This window comes from Penicillium canescens (genome assembly GCF_028828765.1).
Source record: "Penicillium canescens strain IBT 15451 chromosome Unknown utg000002l_segment0_segment0, whole genome shotgun sequence".
Taxonomy (NCBI): domain Eukaryota; kingdom Fungi; phylum Ascomycota; class Eurotiomycetes; order Eurotiales; family Aspergillaceae; genus Penicillium; species Penicillium canescens.
Window position 1 is genome coordinate 66,864 of NW_026703964.1, and position 15,743 is coordinate 82,606.

At 44.4% G+C, this 15,743-nt stretch overlaps 3 protein-coding genes across 3 annotated transcripts; 2 read left to right on the forward strand and 1 right to left on the reverse strand.

Moving 5' to 3' along the window:
- Positions 1-10,408: 10,408 nt before the first annotated feature.
- Positions 10,409-11,723, reverse strand: N7446_001208 (TauD/TfdA dioxygenase family protein; the record flags this gene model as incomplete). Its single annotated transcript, XM_058509957.1, has 4 exons — positions 10,409-10,680; positions 10,740-11,114; positions 11,167-11,496; positions 11,555-11,723. The coding sequence occupies 4 exons, from the start codon at positions 11,721-11,723 to the stop codon at positions 10,409-10,411; spliced, it is 1,146 nt and encodes a 381-aa protein (XP_058375493.1).
- A 402-nt stretch (positions 11,724-12,125) lies between these two features.
- N7446_001209 (MmgE/PrpD family protein) lies at positions 12,126-13,702 on the forward strand (the record flags this gene model as incomplete). The annotated part of the gene is made up of 2 exons (XM_058509958.1): positions 12,126-12,404; positions 12,467-13,702. The coding sequence occupies 2 exons, from the start codon at positions 12,126-12,128 to the stop codon at positions 13,700-13,702; spliced, it is 1,515 nt and encodes a 504-aa protein (XP_058375494.1).
- Positions 13,703-14,138: 436 nt separating this feature from the next.
- On the forward strand, positions 14,139-15,431 carry N7446_001210 (SMP-30/gluconolactonase/LRE family protein; the record flags this gene model as incomplete). The annotated part of the gene is made up of 2 exons (XM_058509959.1): positions 14,139-14,826; positions 14,887-15,431. The coding sequence occupies 2 exons, from the start codon at positions 14,139-14,141 to the stop codon at positions 15,429-15,431; spliced, it is 1,233 nt and encodes a 410-aa protein (XP_058375495.1).
- Positions 15,432-15,743: the final 312 nt, after the last annotated feature.

The following is a 15,743-nucleotide window of genomic DNA, read 5'->3' on the forward strand; positions in this document are numbered from 1 at the left end:
ATTCGAAATATACGTCGTGCACTCGTGCGGGCCGTGTGTATAAGCGTGACTTCTACACTAGCAAGGAATAGGATTTGTTAAAACGTGCCGAGGATAAACTCTCCTCCGCGATCGAAAAGAATAAAGATAAACTCGATTTATTAGAACCCGAGTTAAATAGTTTGCAGTCTCGTCTCGCTACGCTATATCAATAGGTATTAAATAAAACAAAACAATACTAGGAGGCTATAGTCCGATAGCGTCGCCTACGGAAATAGATAGCCTTCCTAAAACAAAGGGGTTTTAAGATATCTAAATATAATACTGAGTTACTTTAGATTCTTAATAAAAAACAAACGTCCCTAGAGTAGACTGCTCCTTCTACTCTTAATCTCGAGCAGCTTACTACTACTACCGAGAATCCGAACTTCGATTAGATCTTAGCGGAGTTAGCTAACCTCCCCGCGTCTTATTAGGACGGCCCGGCCTTTTCCGCTAGTGCTATTAGTGATAGTTCTAGAGGGTTACCTTCGCCTAGTGGTTATACTATTAAACTAGCTAGTGGTAGTCCCTTAGGTTCTCGATAGGTTCCTATGTATTTTCCGAGGTATCGTACCCTTTCTATTTCACTAGATAGTGAGGTTTTCCACTAATTCGTTATCTATCTAGGATTTCCTCGACCTTATATTCGTCTTCGCTTTCTTCCTCGATTTATATATTAGTAGCGATTTTGGCGTTTTCTAGTGCCGGTTCGAGTAACGAGATATAAAACACTAAATAGAGTCTTTTTATGCTTTCCGGTAGCTTTAAGCGATAACTAACTAGTCCTAATTTTTCTTCGATCTTAAATAGTCCTAGTCGTAGGTAGTCTAATTTATTGCTAGGTCGCTTAGTTTTGATATTACGGCGTAAAAGATAAACCTTTTCCCCCTTCTTTAGGTCTAGTCCCTCTATATATTAACGGTCGTAGTATATTTTCATCCTTAGCCTAAGGAATTTAATGTCTCTAGATAGCTATAGGTGTAGCTACCTAAGCCTACTAGCTAGAATCCGTGATGATTCTACTATTAGCTTTTTGCCGATTAGATCTCCTAGGATCCGTAGGTAGTAACCATAATTCGCAAAGAATAGTGTTTCCCCTATTATAGAGTGTACTACGTTATTATACGCTAGTTACGCTATTAGTAGTAGTGATGCCTAGTCGTCCTACTAGTAATTTATATGGCATCTTAAGTACTATTTAATAGTCTAGTTTACTCTCTCTATTTGTCTGTTAGTTTACGGGTAGTAGGTAGTAGAGAGTCTTAACTTAATGCCTATCTAATCCGCAAAAGATTGCTATATATTCGATATAAACAATTTGTCCCGGTCGGATATGATTCTACTAGGTATTCCGTGGTTTAAAAACACGTGTTAAATAATCAAGCTTGCTATCTAGCTAGCTTCGATGGTTTCGGTGGTTAGAATTATATAGGTATACTTCGTAAGCCTATCAACCATAACTATGATTATATCGCAATTATCCGATACTAGTAGTTTAGTAATAAAATCTATGGTAATCTATTCCTAAGGTTAGGATAGTACTTCCGATAATTATAATTCCCCATATAGCGTATACTATGCTAGTTTGTTTCGTTAGTAGGTATCGTAATCTTTGATATAGTAGCGAATCTTCCTTATTATGTTTGGGAAGTAGAAATTTCTCGTGATTTACTCTATAGTCTTCTTAACTCCTATATACCCGTGAGTGGGTATATCGTGATGTCGGCGAATAACTTCGTTTCGTAGTGTAGTAGGAATATATATCAATCCGTGAAGGTACACTAGTCCGTTATTATCGTCGATAATCCTATTGTCTTTCGGGTTTTCTTAGATTTCTTGAATAAGACGATCTTTTACTATTGCTTCCCGAATTTATTGGTTAAACTCGTTATCCTTAAGTTCGCTAGTAGCTACTAGAGTTTGCTTATTATATAAGATAGTGCTATCGTCGTTCTATTTCAATATAGCGGGTTTAGCTGTCTTAGTACTAAGCTTATAGTCTAGTCTTCTACTAAGTGCGTCTACTTAGCTATTCTCTATTCCTTTGTAGTGTTCGATTTTAAAATCGTATTGTACAAGGGTTTTAGCCTATCGCGCTTATCGTCGTGTAAGAACCTTCGTGGTTATGAAAAAGGTAAGGTTCTTATAGTCGCTTTTGACCGTTATAGTGTATTTCGCTCCTTCTAGATATGCTCTCTAAGTTTAAAATACTAACACTATAGCTAGTAGTTCCTTATCGTGCATATTATAGTTAAGCTTAGCGGGAATTATCTTTCTAGACTAGAATATAACTAGTCTATACTTCCCGTCTAGTCCTAGTTACGTTAGTCTAGCTCCGAGAGCGTAGTCCGATACGTCGGTTTCTAGGATAATAGGTACGTCGTAGTTAAATATAGCGAGAATCGTGTTAGTGTCAAATAGATCCTTAAGATCTTTAAACGATTTCTCCGCTACTTCGTCCTATTCAAACTTTTGCTCTTTCTTCGTGAGTCGGTATAGTCCTAACGCGACTCCGGCGTAGCTATCGATTATTTTTCGATAGTAGTTTGCTAGTCTAAGGAATTGTTACACTTCCTTAACGTTCTTTAGTGTTAGCTATTCCTTAATGCTTTTGACCTTATCTTCCTCTATTCCTAGTCCTCCTAGGCTAATACGATATCTAAGAAAGGTCGTTTCTTATACGTGGAATTCGCACTTACTAAGTTTTACGGTGACTTTAGCTTCTCGGAACTTCTATAGCACTAGTTTGTTATGCTAAATATATTCCTTAAGGGTGTTAGAGAATACTAAGACGTCGTCTAGGTACACAATAACGAAGATTTTGATATATTCTCCGAATATATAAAAGACAAAGCGTTAGAATAACGTAGGTGCGTTAGTGAGGCCGAAAGGCATAACCAAATATTCGAAGTGTCCGAACTTGGTTCTAAATACCGTTTTCTATTCGTGGCCTACTTTGATCCTAAGTCGATTATACGCGTTTAGTATATCGTACTTAGTAAACTATTTAGCGGTTCGCAATCGATCTTATAGCTCTTAGATTAAGGGTAATAGGTGTCGGTCCTTGATAGTGATCGAATTTAGTTATCGATAATCCATATATAACCGGAGTTTCCTATCCTTCTTTAGTATAAAGATAATCGGATATCCTGCCGATAACTTTGATTCTCTAATATAACCTTTCTTTAGGTTCTCTATGATATACTCCTTAAGTGTTTACGACTCTTTCTCCGATAGCTAGTAGATAGGTTAGAACTTAGGTTTAGTTCCTTCTATCGTGTTGATTTCGTGGTCGAAAGGTCTATATTCTAGTAGCACTCCTTCGGCGGGTGCTATAAATATATCCTCGAACTCGCGATATTCCTCTAGTAGTCGCGGTTCCTCGCTAGTTACTTTTAGCGTCTTATGCTTAATAATTATATACTACGATAGTTCGTCGTTAGTTATGTCTAGAGATTGTTCTATAGCATCTAGGGCGATCGTCTTAATCGGCTTATTAACCACACCTCGGGGTCTCTGTAGGCCCTTCTTAGTCTTACTATACTTTTGCTAAGCGCTCGGGGTACCGGCTACCTTTACGCCTAGTCCCTTACGACGTGCTTCGAAGTCGTCGTATTCTTTTCTACACGAGTATCTACTAAACGTGATTCTTTCCGTTTGCTAATTAATGCTAGGGTTATGCTTCTATAGCTATAGAATGCCTAAAACAATGTCGTAGTTTCCTAATTCGATAATATTGAATCGAATTATTTCGGGGTGTCCCTAAATAGACATAGGTAACGAGTAAGTGGTGTGTGTGATTCCTTAGGATAACGAGTTCCCGTCGAGTCCGGACACTAGTATAAAATGTTCTAGAGCAATAGTGCTCACTTAATATTTTTGTATAAACCGTGGGTTTATAAAGTTATTAGTAGCTCCCGAATCGATAAGTGTTCGTGCGTTTCCTATAGGGAACGTAACTTCTATCTTAAGGTAGAACCTAGTGGTTATAGCTAATTGCTATTCGATTTTCTAATATTTGTGATCGTAGATCTATCGTCCGTTATACTAAACCCCTTAGTACTCGGTTTTCTATTATAGCTTCTTTATCTACCGTAGTGGTCTTAGTTTAATGCTATAATCTAGCTTGCCTAGTCCGTGAACTATACACGTTTCGTCGTAGCACATAATAGTGGCTATCTTACTATAATCGGGGTGTCGTGTATATCCTTTATAGGCGTATAGGGCGTCCTAGCAAGGGCATTCGTCCGGTTCCTTGTCTTCCTCGATTGCTCTAATAAGGTGTCGGTCTAGGTAGTCGGTCTAAATCTCCTCTATAAGTTTGGCTATATGTTTGTCGGCTTCTTTATCGCTCCTAGCTTAGCGATGTCCGTTCCTAGGACTTTCGATAGGTGTTTCTAGAATCTCGTGTTCCGTTCCTAGGAGTGTGGATCCGGTTCCTAGGTCGCGGGCGGTTCCTAGGAGCGCCTAATCGGCTCCCGGAAGCCCCGTGCCCCACTCCTAGGAATCGTGGACTATTCCTAGGGACTTATTTTGTTGTTCCTAGGATATATGCTATATCTATCCTTAGCTCTCGACTATGTCTAAATCTATTTCTAGAAACTCGATCTCTTCCGCGCTATCGTATTAGCGGAGGCCCTACTTAGCTTCTTAGTCGGTCTATACCGACAAGAGTCGCTCGTAGAGTCTATTACTCTAATCCTAGTCGTTTTAGGATTCCTAGGTCGTACGTAGTTCTTCGCGTGTCGCCCGTAGCTATGGTCGTTTGTCGTACGACTTCTTTTACTTATATTCTCTTACGCGGTGTCCTAGTTTCCCGTAGTTAAAGTAGAGGTTCTTTTTCTTCCGCTCGTCTTATTCTTTACGAGTGGCGTCTAGTTCTATAGGCTTTAGCCTATATAGATCGTTGTCTCGGGCGGGTCGATAATAATCTCGTCAGCCCGAGTTATATCGGTGGAAACTATAAGGTTTGCCCTTCTTCTACTAGTCTATTTCTTATCGCTCGCGTCGCCACTCGCTATTCCGATTGTCGATTTTGACGGCGACCTTAATGAGTTAGTCTAGGGTTCCCGGTCGGTCGATACGTGCTAGTTCGTCCTTTACGTCTAACTTTAGTCTAGCTTCGAAGTATAGAATATACGCTCTATCGGGTAGATCTAAATACGAGATAATCTATAGGAATTCCGAGGTATATACCGAAGCCGAGTGATACTATCGGATTCGTTATAGCTTACGTTTAGCTATTCTAGCGGTATCGATATCTCTAAAGGTGTTTTCGAGATACTAACGGAAATTGGCATAGTTGTTAAAGATATTAGTCGTGGTTAGGGACCACGCCTTATACGGTTTTCCGTAGTAATCACGAATATATGGTTCGAACCATTCCTATGCTTGTCCTCGTAAGTAGGTTAACACAAAAATCACTTTACTTACTTCGGTAGGGAGCTTAGTTTTATTTATATCTATATATATGTCTATCTAAGTGAGGAATCCTCGAAGCTTAGTTCGGTTCCCTTCGAAGCACTTAGCCTTAGGTAGTCGTGGCCCTTAGACTACACTAGTAGGTGCCGAAGCGATAACCTAAGCATATAGCTGCTTAAGGTGATCCTTCACGCTTATGCTATGTTAGTTATAGTTGCCGCCGAGTAACTCTAAGTTATTCTTAAGTTCTCGCACGATATATTATAACTCCTAAATACGGTTATCTCTTTCGTTATCGGAATCGGGGTTAGTGGGTCGGGCCACTAGCTTCTTTCCGGAGCTAACTTAAGACATATTTGCTATGACTCGAGTACTTAATTCGAGACGGTGTTTAATGTGTTACGCACGACTAACGGGTCGTCGCTATATTAGAAGATTCCTAGGTTATACTTACCTAATACTTCTCTGCTTCTAACGTTAACGATCTATCTCTTAACTATACCGTCGCCTAGTAGGCCTTATACGGGCTAAGTCCTATTAAGGGTATTGAGGAGCGATGCTAGATAGTGCGCCGAACTAACCTATACCGAAGTACGGGTCTATTCGTAGTGTTGTTAAGTTATAATCAAGTTATACGAGTCACCAAAGGTTCTAAATAGTAGACATAAGTAACAATATATGATTAAACACGAAGAACTAAACTAGATATATAAATAAGTGTCCTTATATATCCTAAGTCCTTCCTAAGTAGAATAGTAGAAAGTAGAATGGTAGATCTAGCTTAGTAAGATCTACTCATCGACTGTTAACCTTTCTACTACTTACATAATCACGTGGTGGTCGTCTTATTGGTTATTGCGGTATACAATAAGACAGCGAACGGAAGGCCGAAAGTGGCCTATTGGCACGTAGATCCTATCTATTACATATAGGCACATATATATAGGATAAAGTCTGCCGGGTAGGTCCGCTTAGGGTTAATCATGCCTTTGCTCACTAAGCGCTCACTGAGCATGATTGTGTTTCTTTTCCCCTTGAATACCTAGGGTGTCTAGGGTATAAGGTACGGCACGTGATCTGATAACAGATAGATCGGTTGGCTCTCGGTGGCCCATCAGTAAGTTGCGGCCCCATAATCGATTGGTGCCTGGTAGGTCCGTAACACTTAATAGTTACGCCCGGCATAGTTAGTATAGTGTTAATTAGCATCGTAACCTCTAAAGTCATAAATCCGGTGTGTTCTAACGCCCTTATTACCTTTGTATCCACTAGCTTTCCTACTAATTGCCGCTCTAGGTCAATAATAGGTTGCTCGTTCTTATACCGCGTTAGATTCTCGCGGATCCGCTTATTCCGTTATCGCTGCTTCTAATTGCGTAGTCTACGGACAGCTTTGTTAAACTTCCGCTTAGCTTCTATTGCCCGATCTTAAATACCTCTTAGCTTCTCCCGTTGCTTATGCTAGTGCCTAGAAATAGCTCCTTCTTTAAGGTGGCTAAAGATAATTTGGTATAACCGTTTAGCGTATTCTATTTTGGCCTAGCGATCTTCCTACTTCCGCTTACGCTCGTTAACCTTGCCCTACTCTACACGAACCACTAGAAGTTCGTTAAGGGAGCGAGATTCTTCGGTTAACAGCTTATACGGCCTATCTAGGTCAATCGATACACTTAAAGAACAAGCGAATCGCACTAGCGGAGTTTAAGACCCGGTCTTCCGCACAATACCTTAGACATTAACATCGACGTCCACTTTATAGTGTTTAACGAAAGTGGAAATATCTACGTGTTATAAAATAACGTTCTAGAGGCTATCTATTACCTCGTCTATTCGAAGGTTAGTCAAGTAGTAGTTAATAGAGCTAAGTAACACTTACCACTCTAATTAAAAACCTTAGCCCCGGCATACCGGAGATTATATAGCTTAGTGATATCTTCTATGCCTATGATCTCACCTACCCGGCGTATACGAGATCCTAGCATTAACGCCGTTATCTTCTTCTCTAAGACGATACGAAAACCGGTTATATCCCGGGCGACCTAGCAAAAAACAAATTTGTCTAGGATTTCGTCCTTCAAAATTAACTACTACTGCCCTAGGCCTTCTAGAACTCGAAGCCGGTATAGATTCTCCGGGCAATCTAGCACTAGTCCGGTAGAGGACCTTGTCTTAAAGCCTCTAATATAGAAGAGTATGCCTAGCAAACAAACATACGGACTAAGAGCTAGAGTGGGATCAAAGATAATTTCCGGGATTTTAAACTCGTTCCTATTTATCAAGTTAGCCGGTTACTCCTTCTAAAAATGTGAAAAGTAGGGGTACCCACGGAGCCTTCTTCCTAAGAAACCTCTTAGTAAATTCGGGAGTTAGGAAAATAAAGAGTCGTGGGGGTCCTCCCTCCGGGTTTCGAATCAACGTTAGCACAAGGTCCCGATAGCGAAGGCCTAGGAGAGCGCTCGGGCGGTTTGCAGTGATAACTACGAGTTAGTAGTAAAGACGGAGTTAAATACGCTACTAGCCATAATTAAATATTGTCTCTATGGTAGTTAAGAGTACACGTGCGAATTCGGCGACATCTTTAATATATATATTTTTCTTCGGCCGCCTAGTGAGCTTAAGGCCCTTTTGCTCCGCTACAAGGGCAATAATCTATAGACAATCAGTAACTATTGCTTACTAGCTAGTTATAAGTGTATCGATCAACTACTTATATCTTATACTTTAACAATCGTTTCCTTCGCCAGCCCCGACGCGGTCTCTTATTTAAGAACAAGGTACCACTACTTCTAGAATGACTCGAGCGAGCTCTTATATCTAATTCCTAGGTGGTGTCGACTATTTTTCCTACGTCGTATATCATAACGCTAACTAAAAAATCTATATAAAAAACGGACCGTCTTATCTAAGTCTAAGATCTATTGCTAGTGCTTTAGAGGATTAAGGTTAAGATATTCACAGTACCTACAAGGAAACCACCGGTTAGCTTTCGACAAGACTAGGCGGTGGACATATAGTCTACCTAGTCTAGTACGCGGCAGTTTGATCGAGTTTTTCTTAGGTACCGTCACTATACCGCTTTTGTCGAAGCCGAGAGACATCTAAGCCCTCTGCTTCGGCTAGATAATATTCGGGGGCTAGCTAGCCCTCGTCCTTATTGGATTCATCGCCGGGGTCACTCTTATCATCCGAATCTTCGCTGTCGAGTTCCGATTCGCTGTTAGAATCACTTTTAGATCCGCTATCAGTAAAGATCGCGCTTACGTCGGAGTCTACGTCGCTCTCGTTCTAACTCTCACTCTTAATAGGTCCGACCGATCGGCAGCGAGGCGCTATAGGTAAAATAGCTCGCAGAGAGGATGCTATGATAGGAAAGACTAGAGATATAAAATAAAGCTAGAGAGAGGGTAGTGCTTTCTAGGTTTAGGAGCGAAGTGAAATAGACGGAAAGTGATAGGAGGGGGGGGGTTAAAAAGGCCACGGTCGGCATAGTGGGACTCGGAACTAGAGAAAATATAGTGGTGGAGGAGGAGCCATTTCTAGCTCCTTCATTTTCCATCATAGCCGTCTAGGTAGGTAGGGGATAGACAAGAGCGTCCTGCGTGGAGGTAAAAGTCGGGCCGTGGGGATTAGCACACTCAATGCCAAGACCGAGACGGTTAGCAAGACTCGTAAAACGGCAGCAGAAGCAGCCCTTTTTAGCCGCCATCTAACCGTCACATCGTTAAAAGGAGTAATATATATATCTTACAATAATGAATTGCATGAAATTTGACGAATGTCGAATGCTAACTTTGGGTTGAAATAGTGTGGAAAAGAAGTGAGATAATAGCTAGGAAGCTTCAAAACCCCCTGAATTAATTGCTACCCCTCCTAGTTATTATTGACTAGTATTATCGAGGTTGTTCTATTCGTCTAGAGTGCTGTGGCGGCGTCTTAGGTGCTAATCGTACACCGTAATAGTACACCCCAACAAAACATCTACAATTTTTAATTGCCTATTTCTCGAGAATTAGAAGGCTACGCATACTCCGAAGAAAATAGGAGATAAATTAGATACTCTATTATAACTAGTCAAAATTTAAGGCTAATCGGAGAACTCTACACCTCCGTAGTCTAGCGACGAAGTAAACCTATAGTTAGGCGTACGACCCACTTTTCCTACTATAGTTAAGGGAAAACCCTAACCTACAGTCTACTAGACTATAGCTACCCCCGTGGGATAGGGTGAAATAGTATAAAAGAAAAGTGAGACAATAGCTAGGAAGCTTTCAAACCCCCTAAATTAATTGCTAGCCCTCCTGATCATTATAGACTAGCATTATTAAGGTAATTAGATACGTCTATAGTGCTGTGGCGGCGGTAAAGGTACAAAATCCCCTACCCTAACAAAACATCTCCGATTTTTAATCGCCATTTTCTCAGCCACTAGTAGGCAGTGCATGCTCCGAAGCGAATAGGGGATATGTCAAATGGTCTATTATAACTGACCAAAATTTGAGAGCTGTCAGAGGTCATTTGAACCCTAAACCCTAGCGAGGAAATTTACCTAAACCCTTGCGGGACCCACTTTTTATGTACCATTATCTCCCATAGTGAAGGGACCGCCAAGACCTGAACTCTAGTAGAGTTCACCACCCCCCGTGGGATAGGGTCGTTTCGACCACAGATGCCATGCCCACGGGGGATGGGGACAGAGCTGTGAAGAGGAAATTGTGAGATGATGACTATATGGGGTCGAGATCATGTAGCGAGAGGGTTTATGTCAAAGGAGATATGGCGCTGGATAAAGATAGCATGCTCCAGACCGGAATCATTATTATTGGCTGCATGTAGAATCTTTCAATTTAATAGAAATTCTGACATATACGACAAAGGATACACATAGACACATGACAAAGAGTTTGACTTCTCATAAGCTTTATGATGAGCTCCATCTTTGGGGGAAATCAACGTGGAGTACTGCGAATCACTCGATAGCGACACTCGAAGCAGCTTCAACCCGGCCATTGCTGCCATTTCCCAATTTATGAGGACCTTCGATAGAATCAGCAGCCGTATCTTTCTTGGCCTCCGCAGTACCATTCTCCCTTTCTGCGAGACTAGCTAAATACTCCGCTCTGGATACGCTGGTCGGGTCGAGATATGGGCGTTCTCCTACGGAGAGAACACGCCAACCGCGGCGCTTTCCAACATGATTCTGGATGGGCGCATGGTAAACGGCTCTGTTGTCCCAAATAGCTGTATGATGTTGGTGACTCGTTCAGCTACAAAGCGAAATATAGTGGCAAAGGACTTACCAATGTCGTGGGAATTCTCCCACCGGAATCTGACTTGCAGGTCTGGATTCAGCGCAACGAGATGAATGATCTTCTCTAGAATCTCATCACTCTCTACCTTGGTGACATCGTTGATATGATGACAATGCACTCCCAATGCAAACACTCCTTTCCATCCAGTGATAGGATGGGTTCGCACCACGGGGTGGACTGAAGTCAAGGCTGAGCCCGTATTGGCGGGGGAGCCCCTAGGGCCCTGGAAGATGGTAGTACCCTTGGAGGCTGCCACTTGGTTCAAAGCCTCCTGTGAGTAGGTGGCGGTCAGATCCTCGAAGAATTTCTGATAGGGAGTGCTGAGCTTGTCATACACGTCGTAGGAAGAGGCCCAGAGTGTGTCTAGCAGTGATGGATGAGAAAAGACCCAATTCACGATCGAGAGCAAACTTACCTCCACCTCCTCCTGGAGGAAGGTCTGTCAAGCGCAAACTACTGTAATCTGGTGGATTCGCCTCGAAAGAAATATCCGTGTGCCATTCGTTGATACCCGACTGCTTCTTGTCGCCTTTGGCCGTCTTGCCGTAGATTTTGATGACGCCCTCCGGGTTGAGAAGCTGGAGTTCAGGATCTGGCTCTTGGCGAATCTGGTACAATGGGTGAACATAGAGTCCATTATCTTTAGGCTTGCCGCCGAGAGCTCCAATTCGGTTGATCAGCTCCTTGTGACGCTCGTTGTCAAGGTTCGTCTGTCCGCGAAAGAACACCACACCGCGCTCGGCAACTTATCAAAGAAGTTAGCTCATATATTTCTGCTCTCACAGATTTAGTGGGCGGCATACTAAGAATTGCGAGATCTTGCAGCAGGCGGTCGGAGTCAGGGCTAGTCAACCACTCTGTCACATCAACCTGACGAAACTCTGTACCCAGGATCGGAGTCAATTCGAACTTTTCGAACTGGTCAAGAGAGCCTGATTGCCGCATCGGCTGCGGATACTGTTGTCCTGTCATTTTGAATGATATTGGGCTGATGATCGCAAATTACGAATGCGTGTTAACCAAATTTTACTTTGACTGAGCCGGATATATATAACACAACGAGGTCCTTCGCAATTTAGCAAATGCCCCGTTCAAAGCGACATCCATGAAGACAAAAGCACGCCCTCTTTCCCCGCTATTGTGACGTGGGGATGGCCGAAATCGTGTTGTTCGGTCAATCTCGGTGCTCGGCCGCCGTGAATCAGATGGGCGAGGCCCGAAGGTGCCGGCCGCGCCAATTCTCATCCCGCCACACCTCACACATCTGATCAAAAGGGGATGAAAGCGATGAATATAATGGGCATCGGTCATTTTCTAGCCGGGTTGGAAATGAAATTCCTTCCCTGATGAGACTATCCGTTCCTATATTCCATCATGGCGATTAGCTCGAAGTTTGAAACGACATCCACAACCAATACACAGACTGCCGCGTACAATGAAAAAGGCGGCATTACAAGCCAACTTTGTACCTGGGTAGGAGATTTGACCTTGGATGACGTGCCCGAGGCCGTACGCACCCGAGCCAAGTATATCTTTCTGGATGGGATCGCCTGCGCCTTAGTTGGAGCCAAGGTGCCTTGGTCCGCCAAGGCCTTCGAGGCTTTTTCTAGTTTCGAAGATCCTGGAAGACATGTGGTAATTGGGTATGAAGAGGTAAGGAAAGCCCTCATTTTGCAAAGCAACACCCAGATCTAACTTGACGGTCCTGTGTCCAGCGACTAGGAGCGACTGCGGCGGCTACTTTGAACGGCTCATGGATCCAAGCCTGTGAGGTCGACGACTATCACAGTGTCGCTCCTTTGCATTCGCAAGCTGTGGTTATACCGCCGTTGTTCGCCGCCGCCATAAGCGCCAAGTACCACCCCCTGGCTCCGCAAGTGCCTGGAGGAAAGGAACTGCTCTTAGCCACCATTGTCGGCTTCGAAGTCGGACCACGTGTGGGTATGGCACTCCATGGAACAGAGGTGCTAGCAAGGGGATGGCATTGTGGCTCAGTCTTCGGAGGTCCTGCAGCCGCCGCAAGCTCCTCCAAGCTCCTGGGTCTGTCCGCTGACCAGACCGAGGACGCGATCGGAGTTGCGTGCACCCAAGCGAGTGGGCTGATGGCCGCTCAATATGACGGGATGGTCAAGCGAATGCATCACGGATTCGCTGCCCGCAATGGACTTCTGGGCACTATGTTGGCTTGGAACGGGTATCAGGGAATCAAGAAGGTATTTGAGCGGCCGTATGGAGGGTTCCTCGCCATGTTCGGGGTGGGATCAAAGCACACCCCAAATACCCTTCCCGAAGAGATCACCAAAGATTTGGGCCAATTTTGGCATACAGCCGAATGGATTCGCCTCAAGCTGCATGCCTGCTGTGGGGGTATTCATGGCACTATCGAGTGCCTTGCAGAGATGCAAGCCCTGTATCCCAATCGCCTCCGGGGTGTGGAAAGCCTTGCGCAGATCAAAGATATCCACATTCAACTCGGTGATGCCGTCTACCATCACTGTGGATGGGCCCCCGAAGAGCGGCCCTTGAGTGCTACCGGGGGGCAGATGAATACGGCATTTGTGGCGGCCTCCCAGCTCGTCGACGAACAAGTGCTTTTGGAGCAATTTGCGACTCCTAAATTAAACCGAGACGAGATCTGGAATCTGATTTATAAAACGCATTGTACTCATACACCAACTCTTGACAAACCCAACATTGGCTGTGGTTCGATCATCAAGATCACTTTTCAGGACGACACGCAGATCGAGCATACCCTGCTGCAGCCCAAAGGAGTCGATGAGCCCATTACCAACGACGAGATCCTCGAAAAGTTCCGTCGCTTGACGGGCAATCTAATCAGTGCCGACCGACAAGCGAGAATTGAGGCTTTGGTCCTGGGTATGGAGGATCTGACCGACATAGAGGACCTGATTGATTTACTGAGTGTTGAAGTACCTAACTCGTTGCAATAGTTTCATTCAAGAGTGCCATTTTTCCAGGCCAGATACCGGCACTGTCGATAGGTTTAATGTATATACACTTAACTTAAACAGTATTAGATTTAAATGATGTCTCTTTTCCATCATCAAATTCTTTTTGCCCGTGGGAGTAGGCAATGAACGAATACGAGCTAGATGAAGGTTCGTGGCTGTCTTTCGGTCTTCGGTCGCCGGAAAGTCGCCCGGCGAAGGTAGAACCGAAAACAAGGTCAAGTCTGTCTCCGCCACGGGAGAAGCTGTCAGAACGGACCTAGTTGCGGGATCCAGGTATACGATTGATTGAATGGCCTTTCGCTCTGGAATTTAAAAATAAAAGCAGTTGGAGCTATCTATGTCTCTGTGCAGAAAGCAATAATTTGTACCAACGAGCTCTTGGATATTCACTACCGATAATCAACACTTTTCCACCATGCAACTTCTGGTTTTTGCCATATTGGCCCTTCTACCGGTAATAGTGCACGGTAAAGGAGCTGTCGCGGGCCCTTGCAGCAAGTACTCGTTCCCCCATGTCACATGCATCGCCCGATATGGTGCAGTTTTGACGCCGGGATTCTATCGCGAGGTGCATAATCAAATTGGGGATGCAGACCCTTATTCGTCCACTGTCTTAGTCGACGATCCCTCGTTCCAAAGCGTTTCAAATGCTACCTTTCTCGTTTGGGATGCCGATCAGGCAGCTGACATTTTGGGCGAGACGCCGACATTTGAATATATGTTCAGTATTTCGCATGCTCCCCATGAAGCCCCTGTTTATGTACCTCGAACCCACGAGCTGTGGTTCTCGCGGTTGGAGCAGGGCTTTTTGCCGCAGCTCGTTGTTGACTTGAGGTCGGACCCGCCCAGTCTCTCGCAAAAGACGACGAATCCACCTCTGTATGCACCCTCTGGGGCTAGATACCGGAATGGATCTATCGTATATTCGTCCGGAGGGCTGAGTCGCTCTCTGGCAGATGACAGTTTCGTATCCGGGATATATCAGGTGGATCCCGTCACGGGCGAGTCACAAACACTGGTCAATAACTACTTCGGCTGGTATTTCAACACCTGTGATGATCTTGATGTGGATGGGAGTGGGAATATTTGGTTCACCGATAACTGTATGTCTTGGTTTTTCTGTTTCGTGGTAGAGCAACGGGATCCGCTAACATAGAAGGCAGTTTACTCCTGGGCAGATCACACCAGTGACACCGCACCACAGCTGGGAACGGCTATCTACCGTTTCAATCCACGCACTGGAGCGGTGGCCATTGTGGACGACACGCTGGTTGAGCCTAATGGGATTACGTTGTCCCCCGACGGACGCCGGCTCTATCTGTCCGACACCGGGGCTGGGGAAGCGGTGATCGATCCTCGGATTCAGCCCGTTCCTGGACTTCGATACAACAGCACGGGCAAACGAACAGTCTATTCGTTTGATGTTAGTGAAGACGGCCGATCGATAAGCAACAAGCGGCCGATCTATCTGGCATTGGACTACGCGCCAGACGGGCTCAAGGTGGCTCGTAACGGAATGCTCCTGACAGCCACGGGCCACGGTGTGGATATTCTTGATGCGCAAGGGACGCCCTTGCTTCGCGTGCAGACCAATTTCACGGCAGTCAATATGGAGTTTGTTGGGCCCAACTATGATGAGTTGTGGATAGTGGGGATTGGAGGAGTGGCGCGCGTGAAATGGGCGCTGCGGGGACCGGTATATGCATGATTATCCAGAAGGTGTGCATCCATTTGGTGCATTGTCGACTGGTTCAGCCTAAGTAGACACTGATTCAGTACCTATCGAGGGGTGACGAGAGGCAGTGAATTTTACTTCGGGGATGACGCCCTATACATTGTTTCAACATAGCAAAGAAGCGCTGTAAATATTCGCCGCGGTGTAGTTCGGGCCTGTGGCAGTAGCAGTGTACAGGGTTCTAGGGGTACCAAACTGCAATATGAGAATGCAGTATTTTCACCTTTCCTGTACCCCCATAGAGATTATATTATTATGTATGACTTTAGGCAGTCGTTACTAAGA